Below are 17,937 nucleotides of genomic sequence, written 5' to 3'. Positions count from 1 at the left end.
ATCCATAGATTAAGGTCTAATGAGAGGAAGTGAGAGTGGCTTGTTCACCCAGCAGCCAATAGCAAAACTGGGACAGGCAGATACTTTCATGGCAGGAATCAACATAATGCATAGGCTATTACTGTTGACCAAGTAATGGTTTTAGAACAATCTACAGGAACGTTGTGTAGAAAAATCACAGACAATTACAGACGTAGTCCTCCTCAGTCACTCTGTGTGTTGAGTACCAACTTGAGGGTAGTTTAGAGAGGGTCTCAGTCCTCCTCAGTCACTCTGTATGCTGAGTTCCAAATGAGGGTAGTTTAGAGAGGGTCTCATTTCTCCTCAGTCGCTCGATATGTTGAGTACCAACTGCAGGTAGTTTAGAGATGGTCTCAGTCCTTCCTCCTCAGTCACTCTGTGTGCTGAGTACCAACTGATGGTAGTTTGGAGAGGGTCGCAGTCCTCCTCAGTCACTCTGTATGCTGAGTACCAACTGAGGGTAGTTTAGAGAGGGTTTCAGCACTTCTCAGTCACTCGGTATGCTGAGGACCAACTGAGGGTAGGCTAGAGAAGGTCTCAGTCCTCTCAGTCACTCGGTATGCTGAGTACCAACTGAGGGTAGTTTAGAGAGGGTCTCAGTCCTCCTCAGTCATTCGATATGCTGAGTACCAACTGAGGGTACTTTAGAGAGAGTCTCAGTCCTGCTCAGTAACTCGGTTTGCTGAGTACCAACTGAGGGTAGGCTAGAGCAGGTCACAGTCCTCCTCAGTCACTCTGTATGCTGAGTACCAACTGAGGGTTGTTTAGAGAGGGTCTCATTCCTCCTCAGTTACTCTGTATGCTGATTACCAACTGAGGGTAGTTTAGAGAGAGTTTCAGCCCTTCTCAGTCACTCGGTATGCTGAGTACCAACTGAGGGTAGTTTAGAGAGGGTCTCAGTCACTCGGTATGCTAAGTACCAACTGAGGGTGGTTTAGAGAGGGTCTCAGTCACTCGGTATGCTGAGTACCAACTGAGGGTAGTTTAGAGAGAGTCTCAGTCCTCTCAATCACTCTGTATCCTGATTACCAACTGAGGGTAGTTTAGAGAGAGTTTCAGCCCTTCTCAGTCACTCGGTATGCTGAGTACCAACTGAGGGTAGTTTAGAGAGGGTCTCAGTCCTCCTCAGTCATTCGATATGCTGAGTACCAACTGAGGGTAGTTTAGAGAGAGTCTCAGTCCTGCTCAGTAACTCGGTTTGCTGAGTACCAACTGAGGGTAGGCTAGAGCAGGTCTCAGTCCTCTGTCACTCGGTATCCTGACTACCAACTGAGGATAGTTTAGAGAGGGTCTCAGTCTTCCTCAGTCACTCGGTATGCTGAGTACCAACTGAGGGTAGTTTAGAGAGGTTTCAGCCCTTCTCAGTCACTCTGTATGCTGAGTTCCAAATGAGGGTAGTTTAGAGAGGGTCTCATTTCTCCTCAGTCGCTCGATATGTTGAGTACCAACTGCAGGTAGTTTAGAGATGGTCTCAGTCCTTCCTCCTCAGTCACTCTGTGTGCTGAGTACCAACTGATGGTAGTTTGGAGAGGGTCGCAGTCCTCCTCAGTCACTCTGTATGCTGAGTACCAACTGAGGGTAGTTTAGAGAGGGTTTCAGCACTTCTCAGTCACTCGGTATGCTGAGGACCAACTGAGGGTAGGCTAGAGAAGGTCTCAGTCCTCTCAGTCACTCGGTATGCTGAGTACCAACTGAGGGTAGTTTAGAGAGGGTCTCAGTCCTCCTCAGTCATTCGATATGCTGAGTACCAACTGAGGGTACTTTAGAGAGAGTCTCAGTCCTGCTCAGTAACTCGGTTTGCTGAGTACCAACTGAGGGTAGGCTAGAGCAGGTCACAGTCCTCCTCAGTCACTCTGTATGCTGAGTACCAACTGAGGGTTGTTTAGAGAGGGTCTCATTCCTCCTCAGTTACTCTGTATGCTGATTACCAACTGAGGGTAGTTTAGAGAGAGTTTCAGCCCTTCTCAGTCACTCGGTATGCTGAGTACCAACTGAGGGTAGTTTAGAGAGGGTCTCAGTCACTCGGTATGCTAAGTACCAACTGAGGGTGGTTTAGAGAGGGTCTCAGTCACTCGGTATGCTGAGTACCAACTGAGGGTAGTTTAGAGAGAGTCTCAGTCCTCTCAATCACTCTGTATCCTGATTACCAACTGAGGGTAGTTTAGAGAGAGTTTCAGCCCTTCTCAGTCACTCGGTATGCTGAGTACCAACTGAGGGTAGTTTAGAGAGGGTCTCAGTCCTCCTCAGTCATTCGATATGCTGAGTACCAACTGAGGGTAGTTTAGTTTAGAGAGAGTCTCAGTCCTGCTCAGTAACTCGGTTTGCTGAGTACCAACTGAGGGTAGGCTAGAGCAGGTCACTCGGTATCCTGACTACCAACTGAGGATAGTTTAGAGAGGGTCTCAGTCTTCCTCAGTCACTCGGTATGCTGAGTACCAACTGAGGGTAGTTTAGAGAGGTTTCAGCCCTTCTCAGTCACTCTGTATGCTGAGTACCAACTGAAGGTAGTTTAGAGAGGGTCTCAGTCCTCCTCAGTCACTCGGTATGCTGAGTACCAACTGAGGGTAGTTTAGAGAGGGTCTCAGTCCTCCTCAGTCACTCTGTATGCTGAGTACCAACTGCTAAGCCCTCCCCTTCCCTTTAGTGTATGCTTGTATCCGTTATCTGGCTCTCATTAACAGCACACACTTCTGGTGTGAAGATGGCCTCATAGCATTCAGTTCCTTGGTTTGCCCTTGTTTGTTGATGGTTGTCGTTGCTCTGTCGTTCCTTCTGTATTCAATGCTACAGGTCTTTTACAATCTAGTTTTGACTCAAGGGTACTCTCTCGTGGACAGACTCCATTAACATACATGGTATCGTAATGTCTGTCAAAAGACTGTGGGTTATGACGACTAATGAGAGACAGTTGTTCCTGCATGTAGGTTTTTTAACATTTGTTATTTGAACAAATCACGATTTAGCGGGTGTGTGCGTCTTTAGAAATTCAGAAGGGGAGGGGACATTTGGCCTATAGCCCGAAACCTTCAAAAGACAGGGCTGTGGAGCTACTGCCCTGCCTCTGCTCCTCACACTAAGTGTCTTTTCTTAATCTCCCCCGAAAACCTAATCTAGTTTCTAACGCAGATACAAGATTTTAGTTCTGGGTTCACAAATTTAACAAAAGTGATATATTTGATTCATTATCAAGGTTAGGGTTGCAGGTTTTTCAGAAATCCCGGTTGGATATTCCCAAAAGCAGGAGGGAATAAGCAAGTATTCCAGAATCCTCCAACCAGGATTTCTGGGAAACCTAGGAATTTTGGGAAAGTTACCAGAATGTTGATTCAGCTTAGCTCTGAAAGATGTGGTTTGACAATGACCAAGGTGTCGGCTACATGACAAACAGATCCCCCAAGGCTACATAGTTCTTACCTTGACCATACACTGGAAATTCAATATTTCAATATTTGGGCTGAATTATTCATAGCCGTTCAAGACAACACCGACAAAAATTGGAGCTGAGACTTCTGTCCATGATTAATTCAACTGGGGTTGGCAGACACTTTTTCCCATCAAGCAGGGAAGAGAGTCCATGACATATTTACTGCTCCAGTGTTTTTGGGGGCAGAATGTAGTATACTGCAGGGATCAGCACAAATCACAACAGAGGGATATCAGGGGAGAAAGCTGTTGACCAAAGCAAGTCAATACACTCCATCATTGTGCGGCCGTGCTGATCCGCTTGATGCCGTCAAAGGATGTTGATGTAGATGCGTAACCAGGGACAACAGGACAGGGTTGATCAGAGAGTGGTAAGGTTGAATCAGGGGTAGTAGGGGAGGTGGCCCCTTGAACTCTGCTACAGCTGATCTGGGATCGTTCTACGGGGCTGGACTTTGAATGGTGACAATCTGCTCAGAAGAAATTTGTTGGTTCTCATGCCGTCTCTTGTTAGTCACAATATTCATGCTGGATGCTTTCTTCTACCTCAGCAATACAACACTTTGGGTATTTCCAGTATGTTTGTGAAACATTGTGCTATTAGGAACACTTACACACTTTTGCTTTAGATTCACAATATTGTGTGTTCCATGATGAATAATGTGACATATGTCAGGGACAATATGACAATGCAGTGTACATTCCATTTTATCTGTCCCCCTTACCAATGTCCAATTCTCTACTTCATGCTTTTTTGTGTTTGTGTACTCTCCCTCTCTCTCTCTCTCTATTCATTGCCCTTACTCTTTGGTCTGCGTTTTGACTTGCTGTTATAATTTTTTTCTCCCCCAATGATGATTCAGTTGGCCTTGAAAGTCTCTCAGGTTCAGCAGTTCATTTATTCTATTCAAATTCTCCACTGCACTGTTGTTTTCCCCATCGCTCATCTACTGTGCTCTCTCACCGTTTGAACCGGGAGGCTGTTTGAGGGCGTCTCTGTGAAGCCCAGTGCAAACGTAAACAAGTAGTCACACAGCAGGGCGGGAATTATCAGACTCCTTCTGCACAGCAAATTAGCTAGCGTCATTAGCCCAGAGTTCTGGGAAAAGTGCATTTCCGATAAGGTGGACAGTGAATCGGCAAATTTGCACATCTTAGGTTTGGAATGTAATCGAGATTTATGGGCACATGGTATTAAAGTAACTGCAAAGAGTTGCGCTGTGGCTGTGCAGTCACTTGTGCCAAGTATGGACTTTGAGTGTCTTGCATGGAGATTGATTATAGGTGTAGTCTAAGAAGCAAACAGCAATACTCACTTTGCAAAATCAAACTCCAAATCAGGTCACAACATTCGATTAGATTCCGAAACTGATCCATGACATTTGCATTTGGAGAAAAAGCCTATCTAAAAAGCCCTTACTCAAAACTTGGCCATCAATCCTAACTGTTGGAGTTACTATGTACATCCCACTCAGTCTCTTCCTCCAGTCTCCTCATGTAATGGGTTGTGGAAGTGAATATTAACCATTGTAACTTCTAAACTGTTGATTCAACTGTTGGACTTCAAGAAGATCCACTTTGCATCAAAATGTTCTTAATAATGATGGTGGTATAGGATAGAGTATATAATGTGACGTGTGTAAGACTATGTAGCTATCGAGCATGACACCTCCACTATCTACTCACTATGCTCATTACCTTTGACCCCTGACCCCTGTGTGTCCCCAATCCTTACCCCGCAGATCGACAAGACAGATGACAAGTCCCTGGAGGAGCGAGGGCGTATCATGATCTCCCTCAAGTACAGTTCCCAGAAGTCTGGCCTGGTGGTGGGCATTGTCCGCTGTGCCCACCTCGCCGCCATGGACGCCAACGGCTTCTCAGATCCCTACGTCAAAACGTGAGTTTGTCACACATTTTCGAGATAGCACACGTGCCAAAACACATGCACTTTAGACCTCTAGTGCTACTGGATTGATGTTTGCTCATCATCTCTTAGGTCTGTCTGTATGGAATCATGCTCTGGTTTATTACTTTTTCTCTGATTTTATTAGGGTAACAAAAGTTCCCTCCATTTGAAAATGTTGTCTGATACAGTACTAGACTAATACATTTGATCCTAGTGTTGAAAAACATGATGCCTATCAGCCAATACCTCTTTTGAAAATATGCGAAAACTCAGATTACCCTGATAACATCATTTACTTTGACATTTAGCCAAAGGATCTCGCCAAGCCTAGGGCTGGCAATCATTGCTAGCAGACTAAAGCAAGATCCAAATTCACCACGGTGTATAAAGTCCCTGGAACAAAACAGCTACCAGCAGTGCTAACATTTCAGCGGTGAATCTCCTGTGATTACTCCCCAACATGAAAGAGATGTACTGCGCAAGAGGCTATCCTGAGGGCTGCAATTATGAAGGGGTGTTCTTTTAATCACACCTGAACATTACTGTACTTCTTTCATCTCGCTGAATGGTGGAAGTGCAATACATTACACTGACAAGAATTCCACAAAAACAACCCACTGGGCACAGACCTCAATTCAACGTCTATTCCACATTGGTTCAAAGTAATTTCATTGAAATGACATGGAAAAAACATTGATTCACACCAGTGTGTGCCAAGTGGGAAAGGAGGAAGACTCATTGAGAGAGAGGACAGCAATTCCAACCAGCGATGGAGAACCACTCCCCAAATCCTGAAAGACTCGCAGCCCAGATAATAGATTTACAGACTCCCTTTTATGAGGGCTTGAAGGAGGGTTGCATCCCAAATGTCTCCCTATTACACAACATAGGGAATAGGGTGCTATTTTAGATGCAGCGGAGGAGTATGCTCTGTTGAATAGAGAAGAGCTGCAATGATTTTCCTGTCCTCCGACACCCAATGTCTATGTCATGGCTGTCTGGCTTCAGAAGGCTGCCGGACACTGAGTCGCTCCAACCCACTGTGTTGATGATAAGCTGGGCTTTTGTACTGGGCCTGTAGCTCTTTTGCACACACACACACCAGTTGACAGGGCAGTGGTCCCTCTGAGTGTTACACGTGGTCAAAGGAAACATTTGATTGACAGGCTGGGTGAATGTATGACAAGCGCACACAGTATTTAACATTGCACAGTGGTGAGAATAGAGACTCATAAATGCTTTACTATAGTCTGTGTTAAAGGGGTTTGGGCACTTTATTGGTTCTCTCAAAGGCCTTCTACATTTTCAGTGTCAACTTAGATTATAGAAACCCCTGTATCCCCTCTGACTCATTCTTTTGTCTTCGTTGGCATGCCAAGGCTGTGCTGCCGGCTTTATTGACTATGTATGGCCCAAACAGTGTTGAGTGACTGGCTTCTCTGCAGGATTTTTTTTTTCAAATGAATGAGCTCGACATCTACACACAATTAAAGCTTCAAACTAGCCATACTCCCCTTTGAGTCTAGATTACAAGGAAGTGAAAAGTTGTGCAACGGTGAAATATTTTTAATGGCTGCTCTAAATACCCTGATAATGATCAATTAGACACCCAGGAGCAATGAGATATGGAGATTATTGCACAATGTGAAATATTGGTATTTCATTTTGGGGAAACTAATCCTGTTCATGGTTCCATCACTTTGATAGCCCCAAAGCAAACGCTTATAATTATCCCTGATTATTCAACTTTATAATAGAATTATATAGTTTTGCTCTAAAATGGTCAATTGTGTGGCCTGGCTGGTCTAGCGGTGATACCGCATGCTCCAGCACACATCTACAGTGGTAGTGTGGGTTTGAATCACACATGCTGCTTACGCCAAATCCTGACTGCCATCAGCATGACGCAACAGGAACAGGGATTCGTTGGGCCGGGCACTGTTTTTCCACTCCTCAATTGTCCATTGTTTTTGATCACGTGCCAACTGGAGCTGCTTCTTCTTGTTTTTAGCTGATAGGAGTGGAACCCGGTGTGGTCGTCTGCTGCAATAGACCATCCGTGACAAGGTTTGACAAGTTGTGTGTTCCAAGATGTCGTTTTGTGGCCCGCCTGTTAGCTTGCAAGATTCTTGCCATTCTCTTTCAACCTCTCTCATCAACTAACTGTTTTCACCCACAGGACTGCCGCTGACTGGATTATTTTTGTTTGTCGCACCATTCTTGGTAAACCCTAGACACTGCCATTCGTGAAAAGCCCAGGTGGGCTGCCGTTTCTGAGACAATGGATCAGGCGCGTCTGGCACCAATGATTATACCACACTCAAAGTCGCTTAGGTCACTCGTTTTGTCCATTCTAATGTTCAACCGAACAGTAACTGAATGCCTTAATGCCTGTCTGCCTGCTTTATATAGCAAGCCATGGCCACATGACTTATTGTCTGTAGGAGCGATCCATTTTCATGAACGGTGTGGTGTACCCAATAAACTGACAACTGAGTGTATATCTACATAAAATCACAGTGCAATGCTCTGCGGTAATCATTTCTTTGCTATACTATTACCATGGAACAAGATTATTCAAGATTAAAATAAAAATACCTACAGAGCAGCCTCCATAGGTATCCAGGAGCTTGGTCATTCATTTGTCACCTGAACATGAGCACATCCACGTACAGCACTTATGGGAATCTTAGATCGGCTAATTCATTGACTGGATTGTGGAGACCTGTGTTTTCTTCACATGGGGCCTTGTAAATGGGATTCCCTCTGAACTTGAATGAGGTTTCTAGCAGCTAATGGAATTCCTCAGCCTGAAGAGCTAGAGGCTGCTATAGTCTGTAATAAGGTTGAGAGAAAATCTCTCTTTCCTGCCACAAGTGAGATCTGTATATTACTTTTGAAAGGGAGTAGAGGCATTTTATTTTACCCCATGTTCTTCCTCAGGCACTGTTGAGACTAGTACATTTTTGACACTGTAGCCATTCTATAGGGTACAAGTAGAGTTTGTAGGCCAGGATGAGCTGTGTATGGGGCAAATATTGTCCTATGTTATTTAATTAAAGTGTGAGATGTCGGCCAATATGGACTATGCAGTCAAGTTGGTTTGAGAAGAAAGCAGTTGGCTTTATAGCGAGAGCCTTACTACAGACAGAGTCAAGTACTGCAGTTCTACTGGACTCAGTGGGGAGCTCGATCAAACTTACTCAAGCTCCAACTTCAGTCAAGCCCCACTACTCCACCCGGGGTTTGAATCACACATTGACTCTTGGGGGTGCCCAAAATCTATTTGGATTTCCTGACTTCGAAATATTATGCATTTTTTTAACTTAAACATTTATAGAGGTGTTGATTGTTATGGGGTGCCCAGCACTCCTGTAATTCTAAACATGACTGTTGCTCTCCAGACTCTAACCATGACTGTTGCTCTCCAGACTCTAACCATGACTGTTGCTCTCCAGACTCTAACCATGACTGTTGCTCTCCAGACTCTAACCATGACTGTTGCTCTCCAGACTCTAACCATGACTGTTGCTCTCCAGACTCTAACCATGACTGTTGCTCTCCAGACTCCAACCATGACTGTTGCTCTCCAGACTCTAACCATGACTGTTGCTCTCCAGACTCTGTCATTGTGCATTGTCAGTATGCACAGCACAAAAAGAACCACTGCTGTAGGAAGTCATTGTAATGACTTCCATTATTTATTTCTATTCAGGAGCATTGCGAACATTTTAAATGTATTTCTGGAGATCAGAGCTTTCAGTTGGACCTAGGTTGTCTCAAATGGCACCCTATTCCCCATATAGTGCTTCTATGAAGTAGTGCACTATATGTAATGTGGGTTGCCATTTGGGATGCAATCCTAGTCTAGAGCCACCAACTCCATGCTATTGTATGTTAATACAATATGGTAATCAACCTTTCAACCCATAGACTGTCAGTCACTGTAGCAACAGCTTGCTTAGTGCTGGCCTCAGTATGCTGCCCACCATCAGGTTATTAAATATAATGCCACAGCAACCTCTGGTGGTAGAATTGGTAAAACATTCAGTTTGATCAGGCTGAATTAATTAGACACATTTTCTGTCTCATTCATTTTCATAAATACCTTTTCTCATTCCTTTTAATATTGGAAATGTTATGTCCAATATGATATCGCTATATTTAAGTCAGTCAAGACGTTTCAACATTCTGTGTCCCTGGATGGAATCTCCTGACTGCCTGTCTATTATAGTGTACAGCACACCCAAGAATCCACAGCAAACAACCGTAGACTGTAGAGAGACCTTTGCTGTCAATGAAGGTTACTGCTTTATGTCTTGTCTGTAGGTACCTGAAGCCGGATGAAAACAAAAAGTCAAAGCACAAGACTGCTGTGAAGAAGAAGACCCTCAACCCAGAGTTTAACGAGGTAAGGAAGGACTCACTCTCTCTTCCTCTCTTTTCGGTCTCTCTTTCAGGGCTGTCTTGTCTCTCTCAGATATCACAAATCCCCCCAATAATCCTTCCCATTTAAGACTTGAGACTGAGGAGGAACCAGACATTTTCAGATAAAGCTTTATCAACTTACTTATGACACTCATTTTTCAAATTTGTCTAATTATACCTAACTTTTTTGCAGAATGATAGAACTATATGAAAATCACAACTTTAATACTAACTCATTCTACATGTACTAATCTTACCATCACATCTCTTCTTACCATCACATCTGGCAGCTCTATATCTCTGGGTATCACACACTAGTGTTCATTTTTTACTAGAATGCGTTGGATAAAGAAGATTGTAATTATTTTATTGGATTTTACCATTTATCACAGCCATTAGCATGGCAAAGTAGCAAGTAGCAACAAATCTTAGGTTAGAAAAGCCAGTTATCTGTTGATGATATTTCAGGGCACAGAGGTGAGTTTCCATCCCCTCCAGCCGACTCGGCTATGATGCTCCGGGCCTCCTTCAGATCAGCCCTCTGTTAATTGTCATTGAGAGGCCAACTTGACTGTAGTAAAAGCTTGTTTCCCCGACATCTCCTAAGCCTGCCTCTTCTTCTCTAAATGCCACACAACCACTCTACCATTAGTCTGTTATGCTGTTCAGAGCAGTGGGCTCCAGAGAGGCCCCGCTTTCATGCTCAGACCGCTGCCAAAGAGCTAGCTTACTGTAGCACTCGACTGCAGCATCAAGTGGCTCACAAGGGAGTGTTCAACCATATCAGAGTGAATGGCGTCCTCCCAGACCACGCAAAGCCTGTGCCTTGACATTTCCAATGACATTTCCTTTAGAACCCATTTCCATCCTGTTGCTTGTTGGCCTTTCGGCTCAAGATAAGGCAACCTGGGCTTCCTGTGCATTAGGAAGGCATTTTGATTCAATAAGACGAACAGATAAATTTGAGTATTGTGGGATTGATAACTAAATGGATTCTCCTCTATCAGCATGATTATGTATGGTTATAGGCAGCAGTAATTAATTGTCATTGATAATACTTTTATACACATTTATACTTCTTAAAATATCTAACTGTTTGACCTCCTAAAACACCACTTTCATGGGGTTTCTTCAACATTCTAAAGCTCCCATTATTGAAAACTCCCATGACTTTCAACATTCTATTCATTGTAAACAATGTGACTTTGGATGCAAATCAGCTACTTTGAACACTTTCCCAAAAAAGTACACAAAAATGTATAGTGTATGAAATCTTAGTCTACTTCTCTGCTATTCATATTGGAACAGAAATATCATCTACCAATCAAATTATAGCAATTGGGGAGCACATGAGAATGATGACACACAGCTCACCACAACCCACTAAAAAACAAACCCGCTATAACAACCCCCACACTCACTAACCAAACTACAATATTCATGGGTTGCATGTTTTGTCACAATATTGTTTTGAACATTCTCTTGAGGACTGATCCCCAAGTGAATGTTCTACTCAATGCTTTGTTAATTAGCACTGGTGAAGATTTCATCAAAACTTTGCTAGCTAATGGCAACATTGCCCTTTCGCTAAAGTAAATTTGACGACATCATAATGATGGCAAAGTTTTTCCTACTTATTATTTCCCTGCTTTAGCACTGTCCTCTTATTTCCAAGCCCCGTTCAGAGTGACTGGGTTTCAGTCATCAGCCAGGCACCAATATGGGCAGCTGCAGCGTCCGTAGGACATTCATCACAGTGGCAACGACGCGACTGAGTGACGGAGGTGTAACCCGTGAATAGTTAACCCATAGCCTACCTGTCTAAAACATTCACTATAAATATTACTACTGCAATGTACTGGTACTAGTACCTCTGGTACCTCTGGGCTACTTACTACTACTTCCTAGTCTCCCACTGATAGCTACTATAAACTATTTATTTTTAAAAGTCCCTCCCTCTACTACAACAATTTTTCAACACTAACAAACTTCTTCCACTAGATGCACCATCATATTTCTCTCCCTAAATAATAGCCTACAACTTTTCTAATTCCTTATGAGTTAAAGTGTAGTAGTGTGATGAAATATGTGCTCTAACTGCCCCACACTGCAAAGTAATAAGGTTAATATAGTCTATAAAAGTAATCAGACCAGATATTTTTATATATTCTTGACGATATTTATTTATTTAGAGTTTTAAAAAAATTAAAAAATCTTCAACTAAAATAAAAATAGCTGAAGCAAGTCACACAATTTTACTTTATGTAAAATTCTATTTCTAGTATTTAAATAAGATTCCTTTGATTATGTTTCTGGTGGAATCTTTTTTGGGGGATAACTTTGCTTTCTGTAAGAAGCTGTTTGGCATGTCAAGTTTTTACATTATTTAAATGTTTTACTGACTTTTGTAGGAGTTCTTCTATGAAATCAAATACGCCGATCTCAGCAAGAAGACACTGGAGGTGACCGTGTGGGATTACGACATTGGCAAGTCCAACGATTTTATAGGTAAGCACTAAGCAGGCGTTACCAAGCGTAGTGACCAAAGCGTTGTGCGCAACTGCACACTGCCCTGCCATCCACACCAGTGACACTCCTGACCAGCCTGGGCTCCCCTGCCTCTCTGCACCTGGCACCTCTGTTTACAACTCCTGTTCACCCACCAGAGGCCTCCATGTGTCCTGATACCTGCCCAGGGACACAAACTTGGATCTAAATGACAACAACAAACAACTGAGCTCTAAAGGAGCAAGCACGAAACACTGACCCCTGGTGCGTGCCAGCCAGGCTATCAGCCTTTCAGATTGTCATGTGGTTGGTGGACGAGACATTGAACTTGAAGTGCACTTGAACTTGTCTGAGTGAGGGAAGTTCTGTAAATTACAAGGACTCAATGTATTTTGAAAGATTAGATGTTGAGGATTATAATACAATGCCTTCAGAAAGTATTCATACCCCTTGACTTATTTCACATTTTGTTGCATTACTGTCTGAACTTAAAATATATATTTTTAAATAATCTAATCCATCTTTCTATACACAATATCCCAAAATGACAGTGAAAACATGTTTTTAGATTTTTTTTAAATGTATTTATTGAAAATTAAATACAGAAATATCTAATTTATACAAGTATTCACACCCCTTTGCTATGACCCTCCAAATTGAGCTCAGGTGTATCCATTTTCTGTTGTGTTCTTACCCTTTTCTGCTGTTCTCCCGTCCCCGCTCTCAGGTGGCGTATCCCTGGGCATCAGCGCCAATGGGGAGAGGCTCAAACACTGGTTCGACTGTCTCAAAAACAAGGACAAGAAAATTGAGCGCTGGCACACTCTGACCAACGAACTTCCTGGTACAACATTCAACGACTAATGGCCCATCCACACTACCTACACATTTGCAAGTAAGGCCCCTCCCATACTTGCTGTGGACAGGAGTTCAGCCTTGATCGACCAATTTACCAAATCACACTCCAGCTTTCCCATTTCCGGAGACATTTACCAAATCACAGCTCTTGTTTTCTCTCCCAAGGTTTTGAGCTCACCCATTATCTTCTATCCCCTTCTGATAATGTGCTGTCTTTAGGGCTTATTTGATGATTCTGCACCTGCAGCTGTCCACGAAACAACGGTTTGGCAGTGTTGAGAAAGAGTCTGATGTATGTCCCAACAAAACCATAAGTGTGCAACACATGGGAAACAACGGTTTGGCAGTGTTGAGAAAGAGTCTGATGTATGTCCCAACAAAACCATAAGTGTGCAACACATGGGAAACAACGGTTTGGCAGTGTTGAGAAAGAGTCTGATGTATGTCCCAACAAAACCATAAGTGTGCAACACATGGGAAACACAAGGTTTGCTGCACAAAACTAGAGATTAGATTATATTTCAATTGTTTGCTGTCCAGAGATGCATATTCACTAGGTTTACTGGCAAATGTACTGGCAGATATGGGGAATGTGCACTTTGTTGAAATGACAGGAGAAAAGTGTGGATTATTTACTTCAGACACTGCTCTAAAAAGCATGTCATGTTTACAAGTCTAGGACGCAGCTCCACACACCTATGCTGTTCCTCTCAAGTTCGTCTTTGCAGGAGAAAGGGGGAAAAAGACACACGTAATGTGTTTTATATAGATGGTTTACTTTCAGGCCATTGCAAATGTCTAATCCTGTGATGAAGGGTTTGGGCTAGGAGAGGGAAATGAGGAAGGGGTGAGGCATTTTTAATAAAGTAGCGCTAAGTATCTTGTTGCTTGTGTTTCAGTTGTTTTTAAAGTAGAGTCAAATGTACACTACCCCAATCAGTGTATCAGATGAATGTAGACTATAACCCTTCTATCCCACAGTACAGTAACTCCTCTGAGAATGTGCACCCAAGTGCTGTGTATTATTGAACCAGTTCATACATAAAATTCAAGGTCTGATAAACATCAGAGAGTTGCATTGGATGGCATGGGAGGAAGAGAATTGAACTTCTGCAGCCCCATTGGCAAACTGTCAATGATGTTGCTTGAGGCGGAACATTGTCCATAGATCTATATTTTTAATGACATGAGGGCTGTCATGGAACTACCGATTCATAGTTAATGTAGTGGAATGTACGAGTTGGCGCTGCTTAGTCCCAGAACCCTATTTAGTCAATGAGAAGGCAATATGGCTCAGAACACACTTCACACTTATTTGATATCAAAGCACGGTTTGATCGTTGTGCAAAATTAAGCATTTTATATTCACCTTTTTATTGTTGCCTGTTGTCTAAGAAATCACAGGGCTAAAATGTATGTTTATGTGTGCGTGCACATGTTTGTACTGTATGTATGTTGGTGAACGCAACCAACAAATTGTCCTTTTAATTGTGAAATATTCAACTGGCCAATTCTTAGCCAACAGGTAATCATTGTATATGTATTGCTAGTGTTTTCCATTGTACATGTTGTTGGCGTTCAAACTTGAACTGTACTTTTAGTTTATGTACAGCAGCATACAACCAGTATATACCCGGCAGGACATGATTATAAGTTGTTTAATTTTGTTTCATAATTTATTTTACCCATTGTGATATTTTTGACAGCTTTTGTCTTCCTCAAATATCTCAAATTGTGTTCCATTTCATTCTTAAACATGCAGTGAGCTTAATCTCGAGGGTATTTTCCATTTTCATTGACCTACCCATGTGGGCTTAACGTTCCTACTTCATCTTCACAGTTTACTCAAGAGAGGGTCAAATATTCCACCTGTCTATCTGAGTGTTAGTCTCTCTGGCCTGGTGTGGAGAGTGAAACACTAACTCTCATTGGCTATGCAGCAGTCAAATATCTTCCCCCTCTACTAATGAGAAGTTGTTTTGGACACAAAGGTCCAACACTATCTTTTCATCAGTCCTACAGGGGTCAGGCAGGCATGAAGTTGGTCTCTTTCTCAAATGCATATACAGTCGCAACAGCAGCCCAACCTGTGGAATTTTGTAATCTGTTTGCCTTTGTACTCAAAACTGGATATTATGACAAAAATGCATGCAGATGTTATTGGTTTGTCATGAAATGACTTTGCTTAATGTTTGATACTGCTGTTTTTTCTGTGAAAAAAATAACACAACTGTGGATGCTACAAGAATGTCAATATTTCTTCTGGACAACGTTTTGTACCTTTGAACACGATCGCATTGACTGTCTGGGGATGTGACTGCACGTGAAGAAAATCTCTGCCTCTGTTTTGTTCCTTTTTTTAACACTCAGGCAATTGTTTGCATAGTTCTGGTTGTTCTCTGGTTTTCAAAAAATTATTAAGAAAAACAATTCGATTTTCTCCTATTTCACCTTAGTCTTGGCACGGAATGGCCGTATGATCGTGCCTTTTCTTTTGTAACAGTGTATTTTTGCACCACTCAAGATTAGATCATAGCTTTTAATATGGAAATAATACATGGCACATTTATATTTCTGTATATGCGTTAGTATCGGAACACTGTTTCCCTCTTTGAATATTTCCCACCCAAATGACACGAGGCCAGTGTCATTCCACTGTGTGATGGTGTTGACAGTGAGGGCAGGGGGGGGGTACAAGGTTGAGGTGGAAGCATGGATTTATATGTCTGTGGATGGAAGAGGTCACAATGAAAGGCAACAGGGTCTGTATTAACAAAGTCTCTCAGAGAAAGAGTGCTGATCTAGGATCAGTTTAGCCTTTTAAATTATAATGAATTATATTATATGGACAGGGGTGACCTGATCCTAATCAGCATCCCTGGTCTTAGACGCTTTGAATGCGGGCCCAGATCCTGATTTCTGAACGTAGTACACAAACCACAGATAAGCCAGTATGCCAAGTTACATCTTCTACTTATATGGAGGATGTTTTAGTGTATTTTTTTTACAGTAAACCGAATGTGGCAGACTGGTGATGGAAAGGCTGTGAATTTAATTAGTCTGAGCTTATTATCTTGGTCAGGTGTTTTTTTGTACTGACAATTACATCTGTGGCAAGTTGCCAAGCATGCCACAGAACATTGTGTTTTGTAAGCTGTTTTCGGCTCACTGAAGGTATTCATCTTCAAGTAACAACGATAGGGTTACCAATATTGCCCATATTCATTGAGCGTACACCATATTCATTACATTATCCAGTTACGTACATTTTTGACCCAGCAAAAAAACTCTACCAGAAACCAGAATATTTCTTCTTTTATCCATTTTTTTATTTTAAGTATTACATTATTCCTTACATTTGTTTTTTACTCTGGCGAATGGTGTGCTATTTGTATGTTTAAATTTGAAATCTTGTTCAATAAAGTAGAGAACCTAAATAATATTGCCTCATGTTGTAATGTCATAATTCTTTTGATTCTCAACCCCGAGTTCTGGAGAGCTACTGGGTGTGAAGGCCTTTGCTTAGAGCAAGAAGAGCCCTGTGGCTTCAGACTATTGGGTGTGGGAAATCTGGGGACCCGTTGTCCAAGTAGGCTACACGTAGCGACTGTATGTGTGTGGAAAACATTTAATCACAGGTAAGGCATTTAACTTGTTTTAGTATAGTCCGTTTGTTTGTGTTGTTGGTCTTGGCTAGCTTAATGTTCCGGTCGGTAGCTAGCTAGCACTCACTCACTCACGTGGCTGCTAGCACCTTCATGAAAAAAGGCATGAGGGAAGCTTTAAAATATTACCTTTTTCTAAGTAGTGAGAACACTTGTGAGCAGGCAATGATGAAAATGTATGTTTAGACATTGTACTTTTCTTTAGTTTTGTAATTGACTTAAACAAGCAGAGAAGAAAATAGTTTTTTGCTGTGAACCAATGGGGTAACCACAGGTTGTTTTCCCCACATGCAGGCGGGACTGTGACATTCTATCTAATACCGACTGGGACTCTGAAATCCTCCAACCAGGATTTCTGGGAAACCAAGGAATTTATTGAAATGTCACAGAATTTTGCAACCCTACTGTTATGGATTAAACTGAAGCCTGCCCTCTAGCGGTGTGTATTTGTAATTCCACAAGTGCAACATTTGATACTGTGACAGCTGGTCTAATGCTGCGTTGACATGCTGTTTTTGTTGTCTTTTGTTTTTGCGCTCCCATCGACGTCATAGTGGATCACGTTGTCCCAGATGTCCTCCTTGGACGACATAAATGTTTCCCTCTTCTTCTGCCGTCTCAGGCCTACATAGAGCACCACGATCACCAGGAGTATGACCATGCACAGTAAAATGGCCATCACTGCCCCGGTGCTGAGACCCACTGGTAGGAAGACTGCTTCTGCCGTGCAGGACAGGAGGGACCCGTCGGTCTCACAGATACACTTGCGGACAGTGAGGGTGCCAGTGCTGCTCTGGGCTGGGTAGCCACTGTCCTCCACCACCACCACATGCACCACATAGTACTCTTGGACTCGCCTCTGAAACACCACACGCTTGGTCACTATCCCCGCTGGTTGTTTCCAAAGTCTCGCACTGTGAAATTCATGTTTCTGATTTCCCTGGGGGACTTGAAGAAGAACTTCTGTCCAACAGCAGGAAGATCCTTGTTCGTAGCATTGATGGTCTGAATTACCTGGCATACTTTTGCATTTTCACAGACAAACGTGTCAAAGGGAATGGTGAGCTCCGGAGGGAACTCATTGACATCCAGCATATTGACTGTGGCTGTGACCTTGTTGGATAG

General features: G+C 42.7%; 1 protein-coding gene and 1 long non-coding RNA gene across 4 annotated transcripts in view; one reads left to right on the top strand and one right to left on the bottom strand.

Moving 5' to 3' along the window:
* Positions 1-15,833, top strand: part of doc2b (double C2-like domains, beta) — a 263,270-nt gene extending 247,437 nt beyond the window's left edge. For both annotated transcript variants that reach the window (XM_029671532.2, XM_065023792.1), the window contains exons 14-17: positions 5,187-5,344; positions 9,683-9,764; positions 12,193-12,289; positions 13,017-15,833. In XM_029671532.2, the coding sequence (XP_029527392.2) occupies positions 5,187-5,344; positions 9,683-9,764; positions 12,193-12,289; positions 13,017-13,153 (474 nt within the window). In that variant the 3' untranslated portion in view covers positions 13,154-15,833. The remainder of the gene's footprint in view (positions 1-5,186; positions 5,345-9,682; positions 9,765-12,192; positions 12,290-13,016) is intronic.
* Positions 12,851-13,624, bottom strand: LOC135573791 (uncharacterized). 2 transcript variants are annotated; one of them, XR_010464933.1, is made up of 2 exons: positions 13,175-13,624; positions 12,851-13,071 (listed from the first exon to the last, which is right to left on the bottom strand). It is a non-coding gene; the product is annotated as an uncharacterized LOC135573791 (long non-coding RNA). The 2 variants fall into 2 exon arrangements; XR_010464934.1 differs by having other exon boundaries at positions 13,326-13,624.
* Positions 15,834-17,937: the final 2,104 nt, after the last annotated feature.

This window comes from Oncorhynchus nerka, linkage group LG10, assembly GCF_034236695.1.
Source record: "Oncorhynchus nerka isolate Pitt River linkage group LG10, Oner_Uvic_2.0, whole genome shotgun sequence".
Classification (NCBI taxonomy): domain Eukaryota; kingdom Metazoa; phylum Chordata; class Actinopteri; order Salmoniformes; family Salmonidae; genus Oncorhynchus; species Oncorhynchus nerka.
Note: the sequence above shows the minus strand (reverse complement) of the source record. Positions and strands in the feature narration are given on the sequence as shown.